A 27339-nucleotide genomic window follows, 5' to 3' on the forward strand; every position below is an offset into this window, starting at 1 on the left:
CTACATCCTCAAAATTGGCAATTATTCTGATTGCAAAAGTTGCTGAACCTAGTCGTTTTAGGAGATCCAAAATATGACTTTTCCAATTAATATTCTCATCTATATGCACACCCAAAAACTTAGTATGCTCTACCCTGGCTACTGATGTGTTATGTTTATTGAAGAAATTATACTTTTTGCAGGAGAAAATTGGATGTACTGTGTTTTTTCAAAGTTCAGAGCAAGCCCATTCACAGAAAACCAATTAATGACTTTTCCAAAGACCTTATTTGTATCATTTTCTATCGGACTTTCTTTTACTGGATTAATAATTATGCTTGCATCAGCAGCAAACAGTGTCAGTTCAGCATCTTGTTTCACATAAGAAGGGAGGCCATTCACATATATCAAGAACAGGAGGCGACCCATGATCGAACCTTGTGGAAGACCTAACGTAATTTCACCCCAGTTAGATGTAGTGGCAAACTCCATTGAATCGCTTGAAGCATATAAAGAGACTTTTGGTTCCTGTTCTGTAGATATGACTTAAACCACTCATATGCTGTTCCATTTATACCATAGAATTGTAATTTCTCTGACATAATGTCATGGTTTACACAATCAAATGCTTTGGATAAGTCACAGAATATTCCTACTGGTGACAATTTACTATTTAAAGACTCTATTATGTGGACAGTGAAATTTTATATTGCTGTCTCAGTGGAACAGCATTTCTGAAATCCGAACTGTGATTTACTAAGTATCCCATTACTGTTGAGATGGTTAACCACTCTTGAGTACATTACTTTCTCAAAATTTTTTGAAAATGCAATAAGCAAGGATACAGGCCGGTAATTATTGACATCTGTGGTTTCCCCCTTTTTGTAGAGAGGCCTGACATTGGCATATTTTAACCTGTCTGGCAAAATACTCTGAGTCAGTGATGCATTACACATGTGACTCAAAACATCAGCTGTAATTGCTCCACATTGTTTTAGTAACTTCTTAGAGATGTCATCTACTCTAACAGAACATTTATTTTTCAAAGAGTGACATCTGTATAGAGACTTAAGAAGACACTTACAAACATGTCCTTATCGTTTGCAGTTCTTACAAGCTCTAAAGCCTACACACAATAGTTTCTGTCCCTACTTTGCAAACAAAATGTTGCTTCACGACGAAGATTTTTTGAATCACGTTGTTTTTCAGTGATGAATAGACATTTGATGTGAACAGACATAGTGTGTGCATATGGTTATCGGCCAACACCCACGAGATGGTACAGTTGCAGCGAGACTCGCCGCAACTGAATGTTTTTTGTGCCATATAGCGGCGGGAAGTTTATGAGCCTTTGTTTTATTTTGAAGCAACTGCAACTGGTGCTTCTTGAAACGGTGGAACTATGGCTCTTTCCTCAACTGGAAGAATCTGAACCACAGATTATTTTGCAGCAAGATGGTGCGCCCCATCACTGGCATAAACCAGTACGTGATTGGTTGAACGATGTTGTACACGACCGCTGGATTGGCCGCAAGATGCTGGATGATAAAGCTTGTTTCTCATTGGTTCCACGTGCAACCTACCTGACGCCATGCGTTTTTACCTTTAGAGGTTCATAAAGCATCATGTGTACATGTTTCCGCTACCAGCTAATCTACCCAACATAAGAAGAGGATTGAAGTTGTTGCAACAATTACTAAAGATGCACTGATCAAGGATTGGGGAGAACTCGCCTATTGACTCGGTACATACTGTGTGATGAATGGTGCTGACATTGAATACTCTTAAAACGAACTGTTTGAGTTACTCTTTCATTCGATGTATTATTTATACTTTTAAGTCGATTGCTACAAAGCCTTAAAACCTCGATATTCCTTTTGAAACACCTGGTATTTTGGTTTCTTAGCTGTTCCACATAAAACGGAAATCCATTTCTACGCCTGCAGGTTTCCTCTGAAAATTGACTGCTCGTGGCGAGAGCACATCACTTGTATGTGTAAATTCAGCTGCCAATTAGGTCACAAGTCGTTCAGTGAGGTCAGCGATGAACTGATTTATGCCGAGTGTAGAATCCTAAAAATGTGTGTGTGCTGCACACTGCACATGTGCATAAACAGAAGACTGCGGCAGACACAGTGCTGTGCTCACTCATGTTAAAGAAGTGGAGTTGGTACTTTTCTGTCTTCTTAATCTTTATTGTATTGTTGTCTTTTCTCTCGTGACACATTACGGAGTTCACACGAGGATTTAATATTTTTGCTGCTGCTGTTCTCCCAAAATGAAGACCAAATATCTGAAAGCGAATAGATGTTTGGACTTTAGAATACATAGCCAATGAAAAAGCATACACTATGCATAAATGAATAAGAACGCATGTAGATTAACTATTTTTTGTTAGAGCTTTTCCAGATATACTGAATGACAAAATTATTTTTCGATCTTATTTGGCAATTAGAAAGATAAGGTACTTGAGATAAAGCAGATCGGCGCTTTTTACAGGCTTATAATTATTGTGTGTGTTTCTGTGTAGGAGGGTTGGAACTTTAATAGTGGCAACTATTTATTTACAGCTCGTACAAAATAGATACGGGTTTCAAAGTTTTACTGACCTTCAAAGTAGTCACCAGCATTGTGTATGACCCGTTGCCAGCGATGTGTAAGTCGTAGGATACTCTTAGCAGTGCTGTTCATTTTTGGAACACAACCTACGACCAGCTTACAAACAGACGTGATGACACTTTCTGCAGGACTTTACCATCATTTTGCAGGACAATGCTCAAGCACGTACAGTGCAAGCTGTTACTGATTTGTTTGACTGAGGGGGCTGATAAGTGCTATACCACCTACTGCACTCCCCTGACTTAAGCCCTCGTGAGCTCAACTCGATTTCTGAACTGAAGGAAACACTTCAGGTCATTCACTTAAGAACTGCTACAAATTCGCGGGCAATAGACCGCGCTGCTCGAACTGTCAACACAACTGGCACTGCTAAGAGTATCCAACGACTTCCACATCGCTGGCAAGGGGCTATACACAATGCTAGTGACTACTTTGAAGGTCAGTAAAACTTTGAAACACGTATCTATTTTGTATGAGCTATAGATCAATAGTTGCCACTATCAAAGTTCCAACCCTTGTATATGTTATCTCGAGGAAATAAGTGTGGATATACTGAAATGTTTGGAGGACGCTTATCCATTTTTTCAGTTCTCAGCAGTGTGGTGAATTTACCACATGACCTTTGCCAAGAATGTTTTGGTTATTAATAAACTCTATCATAATGGCTAGTTCCTAAATTATGTCAATGTATTTTGACGTTTTCTGAGAAGGATGGTCCCTCATAACCTCGCTTTCACAATTTCGATGACAAAATGAAAAGCAGGTAACTCCCACGACGCACATAGTTTTGGGGCTGACGTGTAAACAAAAACGACCTCTCGTTAGAGGCGAATCTCAGTACAGGAGCAACACGGCAGCGGCGCTGCTGTACGAACGTTTGCGGCTAGAAAGTCGATCGTGTAAAATAGGCTTAAGACGAGAACGAGACGGAAAGTTTTAAGCCGTCGGCACACGGACCGTGCTGTCGAACGTTAACGTTGAGCGTGACGAGTTCAACATGCTGCTTAACGCTCAGGAACGATGCGACTTGTGCATACGGTACGTGGGCCCCAACGTGGTATACGCGATTGCAACGCACTCCAGCGGCAGTTGAGGGATGTTTCTAGTTCGTAAATCACACTGTTTACTCAACGGGCGTGCGTAAAATTCCCACGTTAGCTCTATTAAAACGCACATTTCCTCCATCGTCCACGAAAAGGAAAACGCCATGTCCAATCAATAAGGACACAGACTTATAAAAGTTCCATTACAAAGAGTGCGGTACAAATTTGGAATACTCCGCATACGATAAACATTATTTCATCATTCCCACATTTTAGTAAAACTCCAAGGTCAGTCTTACTTTATCACTATTCCTGACCAATAGCAGAATCTTTGCAACATGTGAATTACGAAACGTAAAAGAAAAAGGAGCAAAATATCTTTATACAAGTAGCGCAAGCTGTCCTATAATTTAGCCAATCGAACAAAGTCACCCCTTAAAGAAAGGTGAACTTATATTTACATAACATCAAATATTATAGCACATACTTATATTAAACTAATAATAAAGTATCAGAAATAAATAAAAACGCGAATGTTAGGAAAAAATGCGAATTTTTTTTTTTTTGTAATCTCAGTTTGTTCGTTTTAGTTCGTTGTATCTGCTCGGGGCCTACGTCGGAAGACACCCGATTCAGTTCATGGTTGATCCGTTAACTCAGTTTTTTTATTACAGAGGACAGCCAACCCTCTGACCGAATACGCTAAGTTACCGTTCCGGCAAGTGTTAGGACGCGAACCACCGCCCCAACGAAGACTTGTTACCGGACAGAGACGCTACTCATTACACTAAACCAACAACAGGCTACGTTTTAAAAATATTGTTTTACGCCTTGCTGAAAACGTTAATCGTAGATAATTATGTTATTAATTGAAATTTAATTATAACAAATTGTACGAACAACCATGCATTTTGGGTGGATCTTCAGTGTGTCGCTGCCTTCAAATAGCCTACTCTCATAATACGCTCGTTACAATAATTCTTTTGCCACGAATGAAGTTTCTCATTAATTTATTGGAACAAATCACACAACAACGGGTTTTCCAGTGATTCTCAATTTTGCTGGTGCTCAGAAACGGCATATATACATATAGGCTTGAAATGAATGCCAATATGGCGCCTCACAACTCTGTACTGACGGGAGACGGCGTGCGTGTGACGTAGGTGGCGTTGTGCCATCTCATTGGTCAACGCTCAGACGCGCACGCTCAGAATATCTTACATGCCAGATATTGCTCTGCACCTTCGGAAAGACTCCCGAACGTGCTATTCCACGCTGTGACGTCAGAAACTCGGCACGCTCAACGTTCGGATGCACGGTCCGTGTGTCGGCGGCTTTAGGGCTGTGGCCGCAAGTACCTGTAGCGCAGCGTCTTGTGCGGCCGCGAAGTGGCCGTGGACGGCTCCGTCCTGCAGAGCACGACGGCAGCCCACAGGAAGAGCACCATGTTGACGGCGAGCAGCACAGCCACCGGGCCGAAGAAGTAGGACCACGACTGGTGCTGCGTGGTGAACCAGCAGCGGCGCTCGCCGAAGCCGGGCGCCAGCAGGTGGTGGTGCGGCGGCGCGTGGTGCGCGACCAGCGCGGCGCACAGGAACACCAGCGGCGACCCCCAGCCGTAGCACAGCAGCGCCGCCACCAGAGCGCGCCCGCCCAGGCGCACCTGTCTCCGCCTGCGGGCGCGAAACGGCGTAGCTTAAAATGCGCCAGCGTGGGCGGACTGGAACTTGTTCACGCAACATTAAGAAATAGTGGGAAGAGTCTCACTCTGAGAGGCAGCTTTTCTTCGCGTGATTATTATTATTTTTCATAGTCATTTTACATTAATTTTTATATAGGGCGTCCGGAAATTCCCTTTATTTCTAGGACTCGTGAAGGGGAGTGAGTACATAATACTGGGTGATCAAAAAGTCAGTATAAATTTGAAAACTTAATAAACCACGGAATAATGTAGATAGAGAGGTAAAAATTGCCACACACGCTTGGAATGACATGGGGTTTTATTAGAACAAAAAACACCTCATATTGCTAGACGCGTGAAAGATCTCTTGCGCGCGTCGTTTGGTGATGATCGTGTGCTCAGCCGCCACTTTCGTCATGCTTGGCCTCCCAGGTCCCCAGACCTCAGTCCGTGCGATTATTGGCTTTGGGGTTACCTGAAGTCGCAAGTGTATCGTGATCGACAGACATCTCCAGGGATGCTGAAAGACAACATCCGGCGCCAATGCCTCACCATAACTCCGGACATGCTTTACAGTGCTGTTCACAGCATTATTGCTCGACTACAGCTAATATTGAGGAATGATGGTGGACATATTGAGCATTTCCTGTAAAGAACATCATCTTTGCTTTGTCTTACTTTGTTATGCTAATTATTGCTATTCTGATCAGATGAAGCGCCATCTGTCAGACATTTTTTGAACGTTTGTATTTTTTTGGTTGTAATAAAACCCCATGTCACTCCAGGCATGTGTGTCAATTTGTACCTCTCTATCTACATTACTCCGTGATTTATTCAGTTTTCAAATTTATACTGACTCTTTGATCACCCGGTACTTTGAATGGGAACCCATGTCCGACGTCTGGAAACGTCACCCAACAACACTACAGAGCGTCAAAGTCATAGGCACCAGCGCCTGTAAATACATGCAAATACATGCAAATACATGGTGGTTCTGTGATGATGTTACGAATTTCTAGGCTGATGGAGAAGGAGAAATTTACCGATCTGACGTTAGGGTCCCTGTACCTTTGACGGTGGAACTCATGTAATGGTACTGTTGTTGGTAAGATTGTAGGGTAGGCAACTTTCAGACGTGGTAGTATGACCAAAACAAGAAAATAATGTCTAGTAAACATGGGCCCTGAACTGCACGCCTAAAGAGCCATGAGCTTTTGCTCACCAGGGGACATGTATTTCACAGTAGCGAAGATGAAAGAGTGTTCGTAGCTCGTCAGGTATGCATTTTAGGACCCATGTTTACTTGATATTTCTTCCTCGTTTTGGCCCATACCACCACCTTTGAAAGTTACCTATCCTACAATCTTATCAACAACGGTACCAGAACATACATTTCAGTGTCATAGATACCAGAATACCAGAACGGTTTACGCTTATAACTTTCGATAACTGCATCATTCTACAAATTTTGTAACATTATCACGGAATCATCCTGTTTATACATACACTACAGTCTCCGGCGCCTTAACTTTGACGCTCTGTAGCGTCGCTGGATGACGTTTCCGGACATGGGTTCCTATTCAAAATATGTATTCACTCCCTCCAAAAGCCCTAGAAGTTTGTAACGGGAAATTTCGAACACTTGGCACATCATTTGAATATTAATAAATTTTATATATGTGAGATTTTTGTACATGTATATATTATGTAACTTGAGTGCAATGTCCACAGACAAAATACTGACAATGTAAATTAAGTGTCGAAAAAGGTGACAACATTTAAGGGTAGGAGTGGGGCTGTGGTGTTGTGATGAGCGATGATGTGTTAATATTTTGGTGAAAGACGACTAGAAAACGTATAAAGTCAATTATTTTGTATAGAAAAGTGCATTTAGTAAAGGCCAAATGGTACATGATTAAGCTGAACTAATATTCTGCAAAGTCTACAGCCAACGGAAAGAACGTGTCTGAACAACATAGTAATAACGCTTGTCGATCTTAATTGACTGTGCGAGAGTTTTATAACTGGGAACATAAAATTTAAAGATATTTGTACGCGAGTGAAGAGAGCTTGAACTGTCAACGATTCCGTACCAATATTTCATAGGACGGAGACTGAATTGACTGACTGCAGGTTCAACGCTGTCTGAACATTTCCTCTCGTGCTTGTGTAGCGTTGCGTCCCAGAATAGTACTGATTGCGATGATAAAATATTTGTATCGACTGCTTCACATCTGCAAGCTTAGGACAAGCCCTCTCCTCTCTCAAGCCAATGGGAGAACAAAGCTCATCCTATAGTTTCTAAAATGTTTAGCTGTTTTGTGAATAGTAATCACGACAGCTCCCCTGCGTACCTTAATTACGCAACTGCTGCGTACAATCCCAAAGTCCACGCAGCTACTGACCTTTCGCCTTATGAGATAATAAACTAATCAGCCAAAACAAAACATTATGACCACCTGCTTAATATGTTCCTTGTCCATCCTTGGAACGAAATACATCACTGATTTTGCGTATCAGGTATCCAACAGTTTGTTGGTATTTTTTTTTGTGGAAGTATATGGCATTACACGCCTAAGCACGGGTCCTGTAATTCGCGTAAATAACGGGCTGCTGATTTGCGTACGCGGTGATGGCGTCCAACAGCGTCGCGGATGGGTTCACAGGATTTACGTGAGACGAAGTTGGTCGCCGAGACATCAACGTGAGTTCACTATAATTCTCTTCAAACCATTGTAGCTCGGTTCTGGCTCCGAGACACGGACAATCACACTGCTGAAAGATGACATCGCCGTCGGAAAGGCATCAGACATGAAAGGACGTAAGTGGAACGCAGCTGTCAGCTTGTGTTCGATTACTACCACAGGCCTCCTGCAAGCGCAGGAGAATGTCTCCCACAGCGTAATACTGCTCCCACCAGCTTGTGCCCATGGCGCGCTACACGTTTTGAGCCGCCGTTCACCTCGATGACGGCGTTTGTGGAGGTGACCATCGACCTAGTGTAGCAAAAATGTGATTCATTCGAAGAGCCGACACGTTTCCATTGATCAACAAGCGAATCTCGAAGGTCCTGTGCCCACTGCAATCGTAATTGACGATGTTGTTTGGTCAGCATGTGAACACATAAGGTTGAGTGGTCTGCTGCAGAGCTGCTTCTTCAACACTATACGATGAACGGTGTGCTCCGAAACACTTGTGCGTGCACCAGCATCGTGCTCTTTCGGCAGAGATGCCAAAGATTACCATCTACTCTACTTTACAGAGCAGACAAGCCTCCGAACCCCACATTCTGTGAAGAGTCGTGGAAATTCAACCATTTGGCACCTAGTGGTAGATAACTATCCTCCTACCTCTTTCCGCAAATACAGACGACAGTAGAACATGAACATTTGACCAGCTTCGCCGTTTCCGAAATACTCTTTTACAAGCTCCGATTAATAATAATCTGCCCCTTTGTCAGAGTCGCTTATCTCAATGGATTTCCACATTTTCAGCTCATATCTTTCGAAATGTGGTGCTACAGAAGAATGCTGAAGATTAGATGGGTAGATCACATAACTAATGAGGAGGTATTGAACAGAATTGGGGAGAAGAGGAGTTTGTGGCACAACTTGACAAGAAGAAGGGATCGGTTGGTAGGACATGTTCTGAGGCATCAAGGGATCACAAATTTAGCATTGGAGGGCAGTGTGGAGAGTAAAAATCGTAGAGGGAGACCAAGAGATGGATACACTAAGCAGATTCAGAAGGATGTAGGCTGCAGTAGGTACTGGGAGATGAAGCTTGCACAGGATAGAGTAGCATGGAGAGCTGCATCAAACCAGTATCAGGACTGAAGACAACAACAACAACAACATCAACATCTTCACTAGGATGACGAAAGCTTTAGAGTGTCCCGTGCAGACTGGACAACTCGCGTGGAAACTGCTGGGATTTTGGTACCGCATGCACACATCCCTATGAGCAAAATGAAAGAATTCCTGACCCGATACCACGGACTGTACCGAGTGGTGGAAACTCCATCGCCGGTTAACGGTTTTTTTAAAGATGCAGATGCCGATGAAAACTTCGATTATCCACATGAGGCATGTTAAGCCATTTAATGGAGCTGTAGATGATTTGCCACAAGTGTCATCGTCATCTTCATCATCATCATCATCATCATTATCATCATCATCTGCAGTATGGAATACTACGTATAGGAACGTAAAGAAAGTATCAGCCAGTAACGAGCATAGTGCACACTTCAAAGACGTCGATAACTAGGGCTATGAGCAACTTTTAGATTATATTTGACAGTTGTGTTTCACACAGATTGTCTCTGTCTAGTTTGTTAAGCGGTATCAGGACTTTTAATTGTTCTGCAGCTACGTGATGACTCTGCTACTCACAATAAAGTGCCTGGCAGAGGGTTCAATGAACCACCTTCAAGCTGTCTCTACCGTTCCATTCTCGAACGGCGCAAGGGAAAAACGAGCACTTAAATTTTTCTATGCGAGCCCTGATTTCTCTTATTTTATTGCGATGATCGTTTCTCCCTATGTAGGTGGGTGCCAACAGAATGTTTTCGCAATCGGAGGAGAAAACTGGCAACTGAAATTTCATGAGAAGATCTCGTCGCAACGAAAAACGCCTTTGTTTTAATGATTGCCACTCCAGTTCACGTATCACGTCTGTGGCACTATCTCCCCTATTTCGCGATAGTACAAAACGAACTGCCCTTCTTTGAACTTTTTCGATGTCATCCGTCAAATCCACCTGATGCAGATCCCACACCGCACAGTAATACTCCAGAATAGGGCGGACAAAGCGTGGTGTAAGCAGTCTCTTTAGTAGACCTGTTGCACTTTCTAAGTGCTCCGTCAATGAATCTTCGGTTTCCTCTATCCACAACAGTGTCTATGTGATCGTTCCAATTTAGTTTATTTTTAATTGTAATCCCTAAGTATTTAGTTGAATTTACAGTTTTCAGATTTGTGTGACTTATCGTGTAATCGAAATTTAGCGGATTTCTATTAGTACCCATGTGAATACCTTCACACTTTTCCTCATTCAGGGTCAATTGCCACTTCTCGCACCATACAGTTATCTTATCTAAATCATTTTGCAATTCGCTTTGGTCATCTGATGACTTTACAAGACGGTAAGTGACAGCATCATCTGCAAACAATCTAAGACGGCTACTCAGATTCTCTCCTATGTTATTAATATAAATCAGGAACAATGGAGAGCCTATAACACTTCCTTGGGGAACGCAAGTTGTTACTTATGTTTTACTCGATGACTTTCCGTCTATTACTACGAAATGTGACCCTTCTGACAGGAAATCACGAGTCCAGTCGCACAACTGAGGCGATATTCCATAGGCACGCAGTTTGGTTAGAAGACGCTTGTGAGGAGTGGCGTCGAAATCCTTCTGAAAATCTAGAAATATGGAATCAATTTGATATCACCTGTCAATAGCACTCCTTACTTCATGAGTGTAAAGAGCTACTTGTGTTTCACAAGAACGATGTTTTCTGATCCGTGCTGACTATGTGTCAATAAATCGTTTTCTTCGAGGTACTTCATAATGTTCGAACACAGTATATGTTCCAAAACCCCACTGCAAATCGACGTTAGTGATATGGGCCTGTAATTCAGCGGATTACTTCTATTTTCCTTTTTGGATATTGGTGTGACTTGAGCAATTTTCCAGTCTTTAGGTATGGATTTTTCTGTGAGCAAGCAGTTGTATATAATTTCTAAATATGGAGCTATTGTATCAGCATACTCTGAAAGGAACCCGACCACTATACAATCTGGACCGGAGGCCTTGCCTTTATTAAGTGATTTAAGCTGCTTTGTTACTCTGAGGATATCTACTTCTATGTTTTCATCTTGGCAGTTGTTCTTGATTGGAATTCAGGAATATTTACTTCGTCTTCTTTGGCGAAGGAGTTTCGGAAAACCGTGTATAATAACTCTGCTTTGGTGGCACTGTCATCAGTGACTACACCGTTGTTATCAAATAGTGAAGGTATTGACTGCGTCTTGCCACTGGTGTGCTTTTGTATGACCAGAATCTGGATTTTCTGCCAGATTTCGAGACAGAATTGCGTTGTGGAAATTATTAAAAGCATCTCGCATTGAAGTACGCGCCATATTTCGAACTTCTGAAAGACTTTGCCAATCTTGGGGGCTACTCGAATAACTCAAGTCTGAAAGTGTGCTTGTATCGGCGAGGGGGGAGGGTTGGAGGTTTCCAGAGGGGCAAGGGAGGTATAGGGGGAAGTGGAGGGCTGGGGTGCTCTCTTGGAAGGATGGATTGTCCCCAGGGGGTCATAAACAACCTAGGTTAAGAGGAGAGGGAGGAGGTCGTAAATCAGTCAAGTTTGCCTCTGAATGTATGCAACCTGCACTAACAAAACGCCCCAGAATGGAGGTTGCCCCACTACTCAATGTGTACTTGAAATGTATTGTACTGACATAGACTGTCATGAAGAATACTACTTCCATTATACCATTTTCTGTTGTTGTTGATATTACCCTATATTCCTCGGACCACAGTCCTTCTTTCCACTTAACTTAACAGCCTCCTACTATATCTAGACTGCGTCTTTGCTTTTCCATTTTCACATTTTTTAGCTTTCCTACTATATTCAAACTTTTGACATCCCATGTTACGAAACATACAATACTATATCTTCGTTGGTTATTGCGTCTTTTTCTCATGGGCACATTCCTCTTGGCAGTCCCCTCCCAAAAATCCAAATGGGGGACTAATCCGGATTCTTTTGCCAGTGAAGAGATCATCATGACACTTTTCAATTATAGGCCACATGTCCTGTGGATACAGATTACATGTATTTAATGCAGTGGTTTCCATTGCCTTCTATTACACAACCTCATGCCACTGCTGATTCTTCCGCCTATTTGGGACAGTTTCCTGCCCCAAGGACAAGAAAGTGCCCTGAAACTCTGTCTGCTCTTCCGGCCTCTTGACTAGGCCGTTGGCAGTGAGAGGGTGGCATCTTATGCCCGAAGTCTTCGGCTGCCATTGATGATGATTTTTATTCAAAATTTATGCAGTGGCTGGGTTTGGACCTGAATCCCATGACGTGTTGACTACTGGTCAAAGACGTTACCGCTAGACCATGGCTCAACATCGAAGCCTGTCCTTTACTTAAATGGACCCTTTGTTATCGTTCCGTTACAAATCTGCATATATTTTTATTCCCAGGCATTGCACAGAGTTAATCACATCAGTCTGATACACTCACTAATTTTTACGACCCTCGGATTATGAAATCTTACATTTCATTACCTTAGAGGCCAGTTGTAAGGTTTTGTACAAGACAGGCGTTTTATAAAGATTCGGCAATAATACTGCTTCACAAATAACTGTTCAAATACTGCTTCACAAATAACTGTTCAATATGTAAAAAGTCAAAGGTAGTAGGTAACACTATCGTTTCAGTCATTAATTTATGGGTACAACCTGACGTTTAGGTATTAGATTGAACTAGAAAAAATAGTAAGAACAGTACACCGGTTAGCTGCGTGGGGTAGCCGAGCGTTCTGAATCGCCTTGTCACGTTCCGCGCGGCTCCCCCCGTCGGAGGTTCAAGTCCTCCCTCGGGCATGGGTGTGTGTGTGTTGTCCTTAGCGTAAGTTAGTTTAAGTTAGATTAAGTAGTGTAAGCTTACGGACCGATGACCTCAGCAATTTGGTCCCATAAGACCTTACCACAAATTTCCAAAATTTTTGTACACCGGATAAAATTCCAAGGTTTTGGGGAAACTGGCAGACAACAGCAATTTTTTCTTGTATGAAACCAGGCAGGTGTATTAATGATAACATTCAGCATGCAGGCGGCAACAGCAAAGAACTTCTATATCTTTGTGCATCCACCGGAGCTAAGTGGGTACTACGGGTTTATCTTTTGATGGAAAATGTACATGTGTTGTGCCGAATAGGAGTCACAGAAATAAGAGGATTGTTTTGTTCGTAATTGAGTAATGATGACATCTGGACGGTAACGTTCTTCGTGGAACCAACAGTTGGTAGCATTTTCCTGTTCCAGGAAAGTCCCTGATAAGTCTAAAGGTGGCACAGTAAAACATGTTTAGTGCATTACTGGCACGAAGAAGAATAATGCTCGAAAGATGAAATACGTCAGTATCGTGGAGAGCCACGTGGTTTCAGTAGAAATGTTTTTTTAAGATGCAGACCTGACATACGTGCAGCCACGAAACGCAGATACGGACTACAAACTAATGAAATACTTTTACAATTATGAGGGAGCTGTGGCCACTACTCAGAAAATTGTCTCTTCATTGCTCAAAATGGAGCTTTCTAATGTCACGGATAATGAAGCAATAACAAAATTACCCTTCAATAAATGCAGCAATGACAATAAGAAGGGAAATGTAGAACACGTACTACGTAGGTTCTACAAAATTTGTTGGTCCATGACGATTATCTGTTGGGGAACTGTGACGTTAAGAGGAAAAAAAAAAAACAATGAACTTCAATGCGAGCCATTGTGTTGTGTGTCTGTGGAGAGAATATTTTAAGGCACTCCATTCCTTCCCGTATGCCTACAGAGTAGGATGTTACAGTGCTATGTGAAAATGGGTTTTATAAATTTTCATTTACCAGCAACTGCAGTGACAAACTTCTGCCTTCAGGCGTCTATGACAGTGGCTAGTCAACACTGCTTCCGATTTCCTACTACAAATAGGCAGCGCCTTCTTTACGAAACTACAAAATAATTCTAGCAGTGTAATACTGACATCACCGAGGCAGGGTTTTAGTCTTTGCTGCAGAGCGGCTTAACTAGCCTACTTTTGTGGAATGTAAGAAATATGCGAAAGACGTATGATGCGTTACTGAAAACCGACTTGTAGATACCAATATCTTTGATTGAACTTAAAATGAAATCCCACTGCATCTCCTCCCAAACGAACGTCAGTTACTTTAATACTCCGACATCTTGCACTAAGTAGATTGCACGTTTGCGCAACGTAGGATTTCTGCATTTTCACCGACCTCAGAATTAAAAGTATATAATGTTGTCAGACAGGAAGGGAAACAGATAATTAAAGTTGGAGATGCTTATCAACGTAAGGGAGACAGAAAAAAGTAAAATTTGAGAAAATGACAGAAAGTTCTATCTTAGCGATGAAGTAGGAAAATTGCTAAATGCGATAGGGAATTAGCGGTACTGGTCGCTTAAGACAAAGGGAAAAGCAAAGAAGGAAGCCCAGAATGGGTAAAAGAGAAACTTGAAGCTGAAAATAAATAAGAGGAGTGATTTTGAGGTGAAGTAAGGTTATAAACTTTTGGAAAAGAAAAGGTGGTAATATTCAAAGTGCAGACGGATAATTACTGTTCAGTACGACGGAAAGAGTAGTAAATCTGAAACACTGTTCGAGGCGAGGGGACGAGGGCGGAAATACATCATACCATGATAGTAGAATAAAAGTGATGCATCATTTGTTCTGGTGTCCAAAATGAATGAAACAGGAAATTTTGTAGAAACATTTTCCTCACGTCACCGAAGAAAGCATGAACGGGCAATTGTTAGAGATAGTCACAGGATTAGCTTGGTATCTGAAGCTCAGTAACTTGACTAGAGTAACACGTTAAGTAGCAAAACCAAAAAGTAATAATAAAATGATCAGATCGGCTCAAGGAAAGGTAGAACGCATCTAGGAAGTATTCCTGACAGAGAGAATAAAGAAAACTCTAGTCATTTTCAAGGCACCCACAGATGTGGAGAAAGCTTTCAATGACGTATATTGGGAGAAAAACAGAAGTCTGAAGAGAATAGCAATGGAGTACGAGGCAGACAAATCATTTACAATATATCAGGAAACAACACGTGAAAAATTTATGAAGAGATCAAACAGTGACGATTTAGCGACAAAAATGATAGAAATTGGGTTGTAATTTGACACTATTACTATTTAACTTATTGAAAGAGGCAGTGACGAAAATGGAAGAAAAGTGGGTACAGAAGCCAACTGTTACGTTGCAGAGAACACTCTCCTACTCACCAAAAACTAGGAAAACTTGGAAATGTTGTTTAATGAAACTTCTTAGTGAATAAACGTAAATACCACTCACAGGTTAGATGTTACGTTTGTTCCGAAAGGTCGACTGTCGCGTACAAGGCAGTACGGGGAGCGACCTATGATCGTCGTAAATGTGATCAGCATGTCGCTCGTCCCGCTAGCCGTTTCTGCTAGTACATGAGTCCTGATGACACCACTGGTTCTTTATTCAAACAGCAGCTCATTTAGTCTCACTGGGCTGAGTGGGCTCTTTTTCAGGTCTCCCTAACTCAGAAAAATCCGAGTAGGTACCGGGAATCTAACCCGGGTCCTTCGTTACCGAAGGAAACGACGTTAACCTTTGTATAAAAGCGAGTGCGCTTCTAGACTTCCGCCAGCTCGATACGACAGCTAAGCGACGAGAGGAAGCTCTCAGCTCCTCATTTGGCTTCGTGGCAAGTGAATTTGACTCAACAGCAGAGATCTGTTTTGTCCAACCGAGTACCTAACAACAGCAGAAAAGACACGAATGAAAAAATAATAAGGAATAGTGGGTACTGCATTTACAGGATAATGCGCAGACATGTAGAAAATAATACTCCTTCGTTGTAAAACGAAAATAAAACCGAACAACCAAAGTATTTTGTTGGCCTTGTTCCCGTGTATTAATGGACTAAGTCTTCTCTTTGTACGTTGACGTAACATAGTTAACGTTTCCATTGAGAAGTATATCATTATGTCCTCTTTTTTATGTTTTAAGAAGGGATAAGTAGAACACAGAATTTTTCTCATATCTTTAAGGGAGTTTACAAATTACGTAAATTTGTTTTCTATGTAACTTGAAGAAAATTGTCTCCTTTTTGATAAAGAAAGGTAAAGAAGTGTTAAAAATACCAATTCTGTTGTGGACAAATTCTTCCTGCACCAGGCCTTTTTTTGTTAACTAACGCGATAATCATTTTTACTGATTCTATTATGACAAATATAATCTTCTTGCTTCTCTTTCTTACGTTGAAGTCTTGATTAAAAATTTTGCATAGTTTTCCTTTAAACTGATTCTCAGTTGTCAGAAACTGTTTGGCAACGGAGGTGGTACTAAACTAGGGTTATTACTGCTCCGGTGTGTTGATCAAGAGTCTTCCAATTCCTCTCCGACTCTTGAATCCCACCGATGAAAGTTTCGTCGTAATCACACTTCTCCGGCTGCTTGATATTTTTGTGTTTTAATGCAGCACTCACTATTCCTTATTATTTTTTAATTCGTGTCTCTTTTGTTACTGGCTAGGCACTCAGATGGGCAAAACAAGTCTCTGCTGGTGAGTCAAATTCACTTGCCACGAAACCAAATGTGGAGCTGAGAGCTTCCTCTCGTCGCTTAGCAGTCTTATCGAGGCGGGAGTCTAGAAGCGCACTCGCATTTGTATAAGGTTTCGTACAAAATACACTTGTCTATAACATACGCGTTGCTTTCAACATTTCGAAATAAACTGACGGAAAAAAATTGCAAATCGCAAAATTAAAAAACATAAGATATTGCAAACGTGAAATGCTGGTACAATAATAACCGGTCTAACCGACAGACTGTTGAATACACGCATGCAAATATGCATGCATTGTGTTGTATAGGTGCTGGATGTCAGTTGTGGGATGGAGTTCCACGCCTGTCGCACTTTGTCCATCAATACAGGGACGGTTAATGCTGTTTGCGGATGACGCTGAAGTTGTCGTCCATGATGTCCCATACGTGCTCGATTTGAGACAGATCTTGTGATCGAGCAGGCCAAGGCAACATGTTGACTCTCTGCAGGTTGTGTTACAACAACGGAATGTGGGCGAGCATTATCGTGTTGGAAAACGACCCCTGGAATGCTGTTCTTGAATGGCAGCACAACAAGTCGAATTACCAGGTTGACGTACAAATTTGCAGGCAGGGTGTGTGGGATAACCACGAGAGTGCTCCTGCAGTCATACGAAATCGCATCCCAGACGATAACTCTAGGTGTAGGTCCAGTATGTCTAGCACGCAGACAGGTTGGTTGCAGGCCTCTTCATAACCAACACACGGCCATCACTGGCACAGAAGCATAACCAGCTTTAATCAGGAAACACAATAGACGTGCACTGTGCCATCCACTGAGCTTTCACTTGACGCCACTGAAGTCGCAAATGACGGTGATCTGGGATCAGTGGAATGCATGTTACAGGGCTTCTGGCTCGGAGCTGTCCTTAAAAGAACTAATTTGTAACAGTTCGTTGTGTCACTGTGCTACCACCGGCTGCTCAAATTGCTGCTGCAGATGCAGTATGACGCGTCAGAGCTATACGCTGAACAGAATGGTCTTCTCTCTCGGTAGTGTCATGTGGCCGTCCGGAGCCCGATCTTCTTGCGACCGTCCGTTCTCGTGATCACTGCTGCCAGCAGTCATGTACAGTGACTGCATGCCTGCCAAGTCTTTCTACAATATTGCAGAAGGAACATCCAGCTTTTCGCAGCCCTGTTACACGACGCCGTTCAAATTCAATGAGGTGAGGTGTTGATAACAGCGTCTTTGTCGCTTTAAAGGCATTCTTGACTAACAGGGACTCGCCACGGCCTATCTCAAAGGTAACCGATGCTCACGACCGTTAACGAGCGAAATTGGAACAGACATCATCTTTCAGATGTAGAAACACGCATACCAACTTTCGTTTATGTCGCACAACTCCTTCTCCGTGTTGCGAATTTCTAGCCGTTAGTACATTATTATTGATCAAATGCGGTTCTATGATAAAGATTACCCTCAGAAGCCTAGAAAGTAAATAAGATTGGAAGAAAGAGAGATTTTATAAAATGTTACGTCCACACCGTAGTTCGGCCGATTATCTGGATCTAGCGACCTCGGCTGCGGAGGCGGGAGGGAAGCCTGTAATTTGAACAGGGTAATTCCACCCGATGGCCCTCCACACCATTACACACTTCTTCGATTCGCCATGGGGCAAGTGTGCTGCGCTGTGGCGTTCAGTGAAATTACTATTCGTGCTACTAACAAACTGCTGACCTGTCCTCTTCCTTCTCTTATACCCACAGCTACACCGCAGATGTCTTGATACTAGACAGGCGCCGATCTATGTACAACCAGCATGAGTAGGTAAGATTGTTTGCGTGTTCATTTCATGAGCTTATAAATAAAAGCGTGTTGCTTATTTAGATTTGTCTGTGTACTTTTGTAGTCAAATCGTAAATTTCTTGTGTGTTTACGTAGTTCAATTTTCCGCTGTCTTTGGTATGGTCAGGGACTGAACGGTGTGTTCGGGTGTGAACTGAGTTGGTGACCCTTGGCTCACAGTTCCGGCTTCAGTAAAGCAGTTTGAAGTTGTTTGCAGATGGGCATCACTGAGGGGCCGGACGTGGGCATCGAAGGAAGGTCCAGCATATCTCCCACCATGTCCACCCCCCCCCCCCCCCCGAAAATCAATCACCAGTTACTGTGCACATTATGTGGTTGACTCCTCCCCTGCAGTGAGTGGGACGTCGTTTCAAGGAGTTGCACGCAGCAAAAGACTTTCTGGGGGACCACTCCAAAGACCTCCATAGTTTGTCTGAAAAGCAGGTTTCAGCTGCTGTCTTGTAGACCCTGAGCCAGCTGCAATCGTTTTCACTGTTACAGTGGAAGCCTCTCAGTCTGCAAGATCTAAGCGTTCACTGAGGATAGTTGGGAGCTCCGATGGTAGGTAAGTGATGGAATTCCTTACAGATATGGCGGCGAGGGAAGACGTCTAGTGTGCACTCCGTGTGCATACCGGGAGAGGCATCCCAGATGTGGAAGGGTTCCTTCCGGATGCCTTGAAGCCAGCTGCCTTTGGTTTCTTAGGTCGGTGCTAATGATGTGTTTCGCTTTGCAACAGAAGAGCTTCTGTCTATGATTTTTGGCGGCTGTCTTGCAAGATGAAGGCAGAGCTCACCAACCGTAGCATTCTTTAAATGACCGTTTGCGGATCTTCGGTTCAGTACCAAGTGGAGAGTCTGAATCAGAGACTCGATGGTTCTGCGACCGTGCAGGCTGCACATATTCCTTGACTAGCACCATAGAGGGGCGAGATGTCGGAATCCACTTCAAAGGTCAGGAATCAGTTACACACAGGAGGGGCTAAATGCGGAGCGGGGGCCGTGGGGAGTGGAATTTTTTTGTTTTTATTTTCGGAGGATCTCGGTAAAGTAAAAGGGTACAGGTCAAACACAGGACAGCGGAAGACATAGCAAAAATCAGTATTGCACGGGATGGCCAGGATAAAAGAGGCCCCATGTTGTACATGATGCTTGAAGCTATCTAGTGGTGTTATTTCTTAACGTTAGGGAGGCGCTCGAGCAGCGTCATGTGATGAGCTGCGATTTAGTGATCAGTGCTAAGTTGTCAGCAGTCAATTTGAAGCTTGTTGTGAATACAGTTCTGCAGAATGCCTTTTTCAATAGAACAGAGTGTTTATTGTTGAAAAAGTTTTTGGATGTAAATCGTCTGAAATGTAAATGAAAGCTTAACATAAAACATCCAGGGATAGCTGCTCCTCCAAAAAGTGTTCTGTAGAAAGTGGCCACTAAATTTTTAGCAAAAGGTTCCGTCGCTAAAGCCAAACTTAACCATGTAAAGCAAGTTTGTTCGGCGGAAAATATTGAACGTTTTCACGAGACTATCATAAGAAATCCATGGAAATCAACAGAACGTTATTCTTCCAACTAAGCATTAAGCGAACGTCATGCTACAACATGTTGAAACTGTTACATATGCGACCACACAAAGCAAGAGACATGTAAACATGAAAACCTACGAATCAAGCACAACGACAACACTATTGCGAATGGTTATTCACGCATGTCGCTGATGACTATGGATCCAAATCCTTACTTTAGTTCCGACGAAGCATCGTTTAGCGGGTACGTGAACTTTCAAAACACACGTTATTGGTCAACCGATAATCCCAGGGAACGCCTTCAGATGCCTCCGCATGATTTGAAAGTAAGCGTTTGGAGCATAGTTCCGGCCAACGGATTGTAGACCCCGTTGCCTTTAAAAAGACGGTGAACTCCCAAGTGTATGTAACGGGATTGTGAGAACCATTCACAGCCCAGCTAAAGGAGGAAGAACGAGAGTATGCGTTTTTGCAACAAGATGGTGCTACGGCACATACTTCATGGTTTTTAGTGTCATACGCCCATGAAACTTTCGGAGAAGAACGAACAGTTTCCGCAGGTTTACGGGCATCCGATTCGTCTATATATGATTTTTAGTTATGGGGCAATTTAAAGGGTGAAGTCTACAGTGACAAAGCGTATGCAATTGAAGAGTTGAAAAAAACATTCGCAATGCGATTACGGAAATCACACCAAACGAATTATCAGACGTTTCCAGAAACATGTTGAGACGTGCTGAGTTGCATATCGAAGTTTGTGGTGAACATTTTCAGCACCCCCTGTGAACTACTGACCTACTGAATGTTCAGTTAATTGTTTTTCATAATAATAATTTACTTCTCTGTATTCAGTATTTACGGTAAGCGATTGAATTGTCTGTAAGTTGTTCATAAGACATGGGGCTCTTATTTTGTTCACCCAGAAGTTGTGAACTGTCGAATCGTGTTGGGAAAGAACCAGAGCTCAATGTGCCAATAGAAAGCGCTGAAGCTCATGTAGTTATAGGGACTGGAAGTTGTAGGAAATTGGAGATAAATTCAGCCGAAGTTTAAACCAAGGACCTAATGGTGTACAAAAATTGATTAAACTGAATTGGCCATGGCGTGTTTCAGGATGTCGGAAGTAATTTATCATGGAACAAATTAAGTTGATTCCTTTTACGTACCCCGTCTCAGATGGTATAATTGCAAAAAGGTTCAAAGAAAATTAGATTCTTCTTTCGTATTGGTGCCCACTCATACAATTATAGTTGGTGGCGACTTAAATCTAGCCTAGATATGGTGCCGAAAATAAATATTTAAAATCGGTGGTAGGTATGAAACGGGCGATGCTGAGGGAATTAGATTAGGAAATGAGACACTCAAAGTAGTAAATGAGTTTTGCTATTTGGGGAGCAAAGTAACTGATGATGGTCAAAGTAGAGAGGATATAAAATGTAGTAACAATTACCCCGAATCATGACGGATATAGGAATCATAGACCACAAGATCACTGTGGCGACACTGAATGCCGTAACATCCAAAATACAAAAAACAAAGGCGAGATATACCTATTTTAAAAAGCAGAAAAAATGCGTTTGAGAACTCCCTCCTTCTAAATCGTGGAGAACATGTGGCTTAAATTCAAAGGAATGGTTCTGACGGAAACTGAGAGACTGATATCAAATAAATTAATACGAGACGGAACAGATCCCCTAAGGTGCAAAGATCAGGTCAGGACAGAGGTCTCTACACTATCAGAAGCATCGCAAACTGTGCGCCAGATGTAAAAGACTGAAAAATCTCCAAGATTGGTGATGTTTTACAGAAGATCGAAATTTAGCGCGGATTTTAGATGTTTTTAACACTTTTCACAATGAAGCTCTGTATCGAAGTCTTCCAGAAAATACAGAGAGATTCTGGTTATATGGAAAGTACACCAGCGGAAAGACACAATCAGTACCTTCACTGCATGATAGGAATGCTGACGACAGTGTCCCTAAAGCGAAGTTACTAAACACGGTTTTCCGCAATTCGTTCACCGAGAATGACACAGTAAACACTTCAGAATTAGAACCAAGAACAGCTACCAACAAAAGCAACTTACAAGCACATACGCCGGCCGGAGTGGCAGTGCGGTTCTAGGCGCTACAGTCTGGAACCGAGCGACGCTGCGGTCGCAGGTTCGAATCCTGCCTCGGGCATGGATGTGTGTGATGTCCTTAGGTTAGTTAGGTTTAATTAGTTCTAAGTTCTAGGCGACTGATGACCTCAGAAGTTAAGTCGCATAGTGCTCAGAGCCATTTGAACCAAGCACATACTCTTGGTGTAGCAAAGAAACTCAAATTACTTAAAAAAGCAATTCTTCCGGGCCAGATTGTATACTAGTTCGGTTCCTTTCTAAGTCTGCGGATTTCATAGTTTCATATTTACCATCATATGCAACCACTCACTCGAAGAAAGATCCGTACCTAAGGACTGGAAAGTTGTACAAGTCACAACAATACTCAAGAAAGGAAATCGAAGAATTTCGCTGAAGTGCAGACTCATATCAATGACTTAAGAATTACAGCAGGGTATGGAACATACGATGTATTCGAACATCGCGAATTACCTCGAGGAAAATTATGTAGTGACACAGTCAGCAGGGATGCAGAAAACATCGTTCTTGCGAAACACAACTCGATCTTTACTCACAAGAAGCAATGAATTCTATAAACAGAGGATCTCAAGTTGATTCCTTATTTCTACATTTCTAGAATTTTGGCACCATTCCTCAAAAGCGGCTTCTAATCAAATTGTGTGTCTATGGAGTATCGTCTCAGTTGTGCGACTGGATTCGTGTTTTCCTGTCAGTTCGTAATAAATGACGAGAAATAATCGAGTGAAACAGAAGCGATATTTGGTGTTCCCCAAGGAAGCCCCTCTGGAGTTCTAAACTTACATAAACTATTTAGGAAACAATCTAAGCAGCCTTCTTGGATTGTTTGCAGATGATGCTGTCGTTTACTGTCTAGTAAAGTCCTCAAAAGCTCAAACACAATCACAAAATTATTTGTACAGAATATCTGATATGGCGTGGAATGTGACAGTTGCCTCTAAACAATAAAAAGTGTGAAGTTATCCATATGAGTATTAAAAGAAATTCGTTAAATTTCGGTTGGACAGTAAACCACTAAAGACTGTCAATTCAATCAAATGTCAACGGATTGAAATTACGAATAACTTAAATTAGCCTAACACAGAAAATGTTGTGGGAAGGCGAACCAAAGATTGCGTTTTATTGGCAGAACACTTAGATGATGCAACAAATTTACTTAAGATAGACTGTACATTATGCTTGTCCATCCTCTTGTAGTCTATTGCTTTGCGGTATGAAATCCTTACCAGAAAGGTCAGATGAAGGGCATCGTGAAACTTGAAAGATGGGCAACACGTTTTGTACTACGGTAAAGAGTGTCACGGACATGACAAGCGAGCTGGAGTAGCAGTCATTAAAACAAAGGTGTTTCCCGTTGTGGCAAGTTCTTTTCATGAAATTTCAATCTCCAACTTTCCCCTCCGAATGTGAAAATATTCTGTTTACTCCCACCTACATAGGCAAAAATGATCATCGTAATAAAATAAGAGAAATCTGATCTCGCACGGAAAGATTTAAGTGTAGGTCCTTTTCCCATGCTATTTGAATGGAACAGTGCAGAAATAGATTGAAAGTCATTCAGTGAACACTCTGGCAAGAACTTAACTATGAACTGCAGAATAGTTATGTACGAGGACAGTTCAATAAGTAATGCAACACATTTTTTTTTCTCGGCCAATTTTGGTTGAAAAAACCGCAAATTTCTTGTGGAATATTTTCAAACATTCCCGCTTCGTCTCGTATAGTTTCATTGACTTCCGACAGGTGGCAGCGCTGTACGGAGCTGTTAAAATGGCGTCTGTAACGGATGTGCATTGCAAACAACGGGCAGTGATCGAGTTTCTTTTGGCGGAAAACCAGGGCATCTCAGATATTCATAGGCGCTTGCAGAATGTCTACGGTGATCTGGCAGTGGACAAAAGCACGGTGAGTCGTTGGGCAAAGCGTGTGTCATCATCGCCGCAAGGTCAAGCAAGACTGTCTGATCTCCCACGTGCGGGCCGGCCGTGCACAGCTGTGACTCCTGCAATGGCGGAGCGTGCGAACACACTCGTTCGAGATGATCGACGGATCACCATCAAACAACTCAGTGCTCAACTTGACATCTCTGTTGGTAGTGCTGTCACAATTGTTCACCAGTTGGGATATTCAAAGGTTTGTTCCCGCTGGGTCCCTCGTTGTCTAACCGAACACCATAAAGAGCAAAGGAGAACCATCTGTGCGGAACTGCTTGCTCGTCATGTGGCTGAGGGTGACAATTTCTTGTCAAAGATTGTTACAGGCGATGAAACATGGGTTCATCACTTCGAACCTGAAACAAAACGGCAATCAATGGAGTGGCGCCACACCCACTCCCCTACCAAGAAAAAGCTTAAAGCCATACCCTCACCCGGTAAAGTCACGGTTACAGTCTTCTGGGACGCTGAAGGGGTTATTCTGTTCGATGTCCTTCCCCATGGTCAAACGATCAACTCTGAAGTGTATTGTGCTACTCTTCAGAAATTGAAGAAACGACTTCAGCGTGTATGTAGGCACAAAAATCTGAACGAACTTCTCCTTCTTCATGACAACGCAAGACCTCACACAAGTCTTCGCACCCGAGAGGAGCTCACAAAACTTCAGTGGACTGTTCTTCCTCATGCACCCTACAGCCCCGATCTCGCACCGTCGGATTTCCATATGTTTGGCCCAATGAAGGACGCAATCCGTGGGAGGCACTACGCGAATGATGAAGAAGTTATTGATGCAGTACGACGTTGGCTCCGACATCGACCAGTGGAATGGTACCGTGCAGGCATACAGGCCCTCATTTCAAGGTGGCATAAGGCCGTAGCATTGAATGGAGATTACGTTGAAAAATAGTGTTGTGTAGCTAAAAGATTGGGAAATAACCTGGCGTATTTCAATGCTGAATAAAACAACCCCTGTTTCAGAAAAAAAATGTGTTGCATTACTTATTGAACTGCCCTCGTAGATGGAGATGGAGATGTCGATACCCTACAAGCAGTGCCATCACGCAAACATTCCTCACGAATAAAGCAAAACAGAAGTGTAGAATCGTATCCTGGAGCCTGTGATGTGACCGTGTGCCGACCCCCTTGCTGTACCTGCTAAAAGAAACGGATCGTGTGCACTTATTACGTGACGTCAAAACATGTTTCGAACTACGCGCGATGACCTCACGGACTCGTGCACAGGCTTCCTTTTTTCAGGAGGTGCTGCCCCAGACCGCCCTAACTCTCAGAGAAAGCGAAAGGTCTCACCTGACAGCACAGCTATTGCAGCTATTTTACTACCCAGAAAGGGGTCTTTAGGCCATAAGCAGGGACAGGAAAATTTCGCGAAAAACGTAACATAAAAAATATCGCGAAAATATCGGCTTTTAATGAAATACCGCAACATTGGCGGTTTGAGTGAGGTTCCACGAAATTTGTAATTTAAAAATTTCGTAAATCTGAGGAAGGCAGTTCACTAATATTTGCAATGAATGTTAAAGTTGCATTTTGACTTCAAATCTGAGGTTTCCGTACAATCTTAAAATAACGGTTCATTTCCTGTGTAAGAAACTTTTATGTGAGACCGAAAATAACATCGACTTTGGGAAACAAATCACTAATTTTAGCAAAACATAACATCGAATTTCGTAAACACCAAATTCGGAAAAAATTACACCGAATTTGGCAAAAAAGTAATACCGAATTTGAAAAGGAACTGCGCCGGATTTGGCAAAAAGCATCATCGAATTTGACCAAACGCAACATCGAATTTGGCCAAAAGTAACACCGAATTTGGTCAAATGTAACATCGAGTTCGGGAAGAAATGAAATCGCTCTATCAAAACGTGTGACTTACTTTCAGTTTTGGAATCACCTTCTCAGGTCACTCACTAGGGACAAAATGCATCAGAATTACGTCAATTTAAGTCGAAAGACGGAATTTTGTGATGGCCCATTGTTTGGAAACGGGTATAACGGTTGTAGCTCGCCTTACTTTATCTTGTTATCATCCGTATGTACCAGAAAATGATAGTGAATCTGGCAGAGGTATGCTTGTTTTATACAGCGGGATAAGCACTTGTTTGTGACGCAACATACGGATGAGAATGCGATGGTCGGTTGTTTCGAAGCATACTGTCCACCATACCTTGTTGCAAATGCACTCGACAACAGTTAGAAATCCGTTCGCGTGCCACTCTTGTCACTAAGATGTTAGTAAAAATTGCAGTGTGTGGGGTAACATCGTGAGTGCCTCATCTAAAAATATAAACGAGCTTTCTAGTCGATGAATTAGTCTAAGCCTCCTATTTCATCACGTGGACGTTCTTGTAGGCTACACGATGAGCCAATAAGCTCTACACACACACACACACACACACACACACACACACACACACACGCACACACACACACACACACACACCGTGAGACGTACGTATCCTCATTGCAGCAGTATATGTTACAGGGCTGTTCAAAATAAATAAATTATATTATAAAATCTGTCAACTGCGTGAATACTGTTTAGGCCATATACACCCTATTTGATACCTTACGTATGGGACTTGTCGTTTTCCACCAGGACAGTTGTCTCTGTCACACAACTATAATCGTACCGCAGTGGTCTCAGCACCAAATTTAGTTGGTGCTTGACTCAGATTTGCCGAATATGAATCAGTGTTCCACATAGTTGCTCGAAAATAGTTTATGGTAAGTATAACTCACTAGCTAACTCATTAGGCATGTCGCCAGTTTCGGATGAGAGCTTGCTTTCTCGTAGTCTACCTCCAGCCATTTGCGGAAGACTTAGAAACCATGAGACAGTGCACTAGAACTTATTCGCACATCAAAAAGCGATCGAAATAGGCGAGCGGCCTGGTCACGTTTTTCCTTCACTGTGAGACCACAAACGTTGACCTGTGTGAAGTACAAAAGGATTTAACCTCCCGCGCTTAACCAGGAGTGTGCTGACTGCAGGACGGTGCACAGACTTAGTCACATCCCAAACGTGGGTGTCGCTTAGGACTGGGCGTCAAGCTTGGAGAAGATGGAAAATAGCCACATGGCTTTAGTGAGAGGGAGTCTTGACTCGACTATGTTGTTTAAATTCCCTTAATACAGAAGGAATAAATACTCAAATGACAAACACTATGAGCGTTTTAGAACTTCTGACTTTGTTCAGGAAACAGTAACAACTCCT

General features: G+C 42.5%; 1 protein-coding gene across 1 annotated transcript in view; it reads right to left on the minus strand.

The window, feature by feature from the left end:
* Positions 1-27339, minus strand: part of LOC126480348 (G-protein coupled receptor Mth2-like) — a 247377-nt gene that overhangs the window by 27478 nt on the left and 192560 nt on the right. Inside the window, exon 5 of the mRNA XM_050103858.1 lies at positions 5000-5314. Within this exon, the coding sequence (XP_049959815.1) occupies positions 5000-5314 (315 nt within the window). The remainder of the gene's footprint in view (positions 1-4999; positions 5315-27339) is intronic.

Source organism: Schistocerca serialis, chromosome 1 (genome assembly GCF_023864345.2).
Source record: "Schistocerca serialis cubense isolate TAMUIC-IGC-003099 chromosome 1, iqSchSeri2.2, whole genome shotgun sequence".
Taxonomy (NCBI): Eukaryota; Metazoa; Arthropoda; class Insecta; order Orthoptera; family Acrididae; genus Schistocerca; species Schistocerca serialis.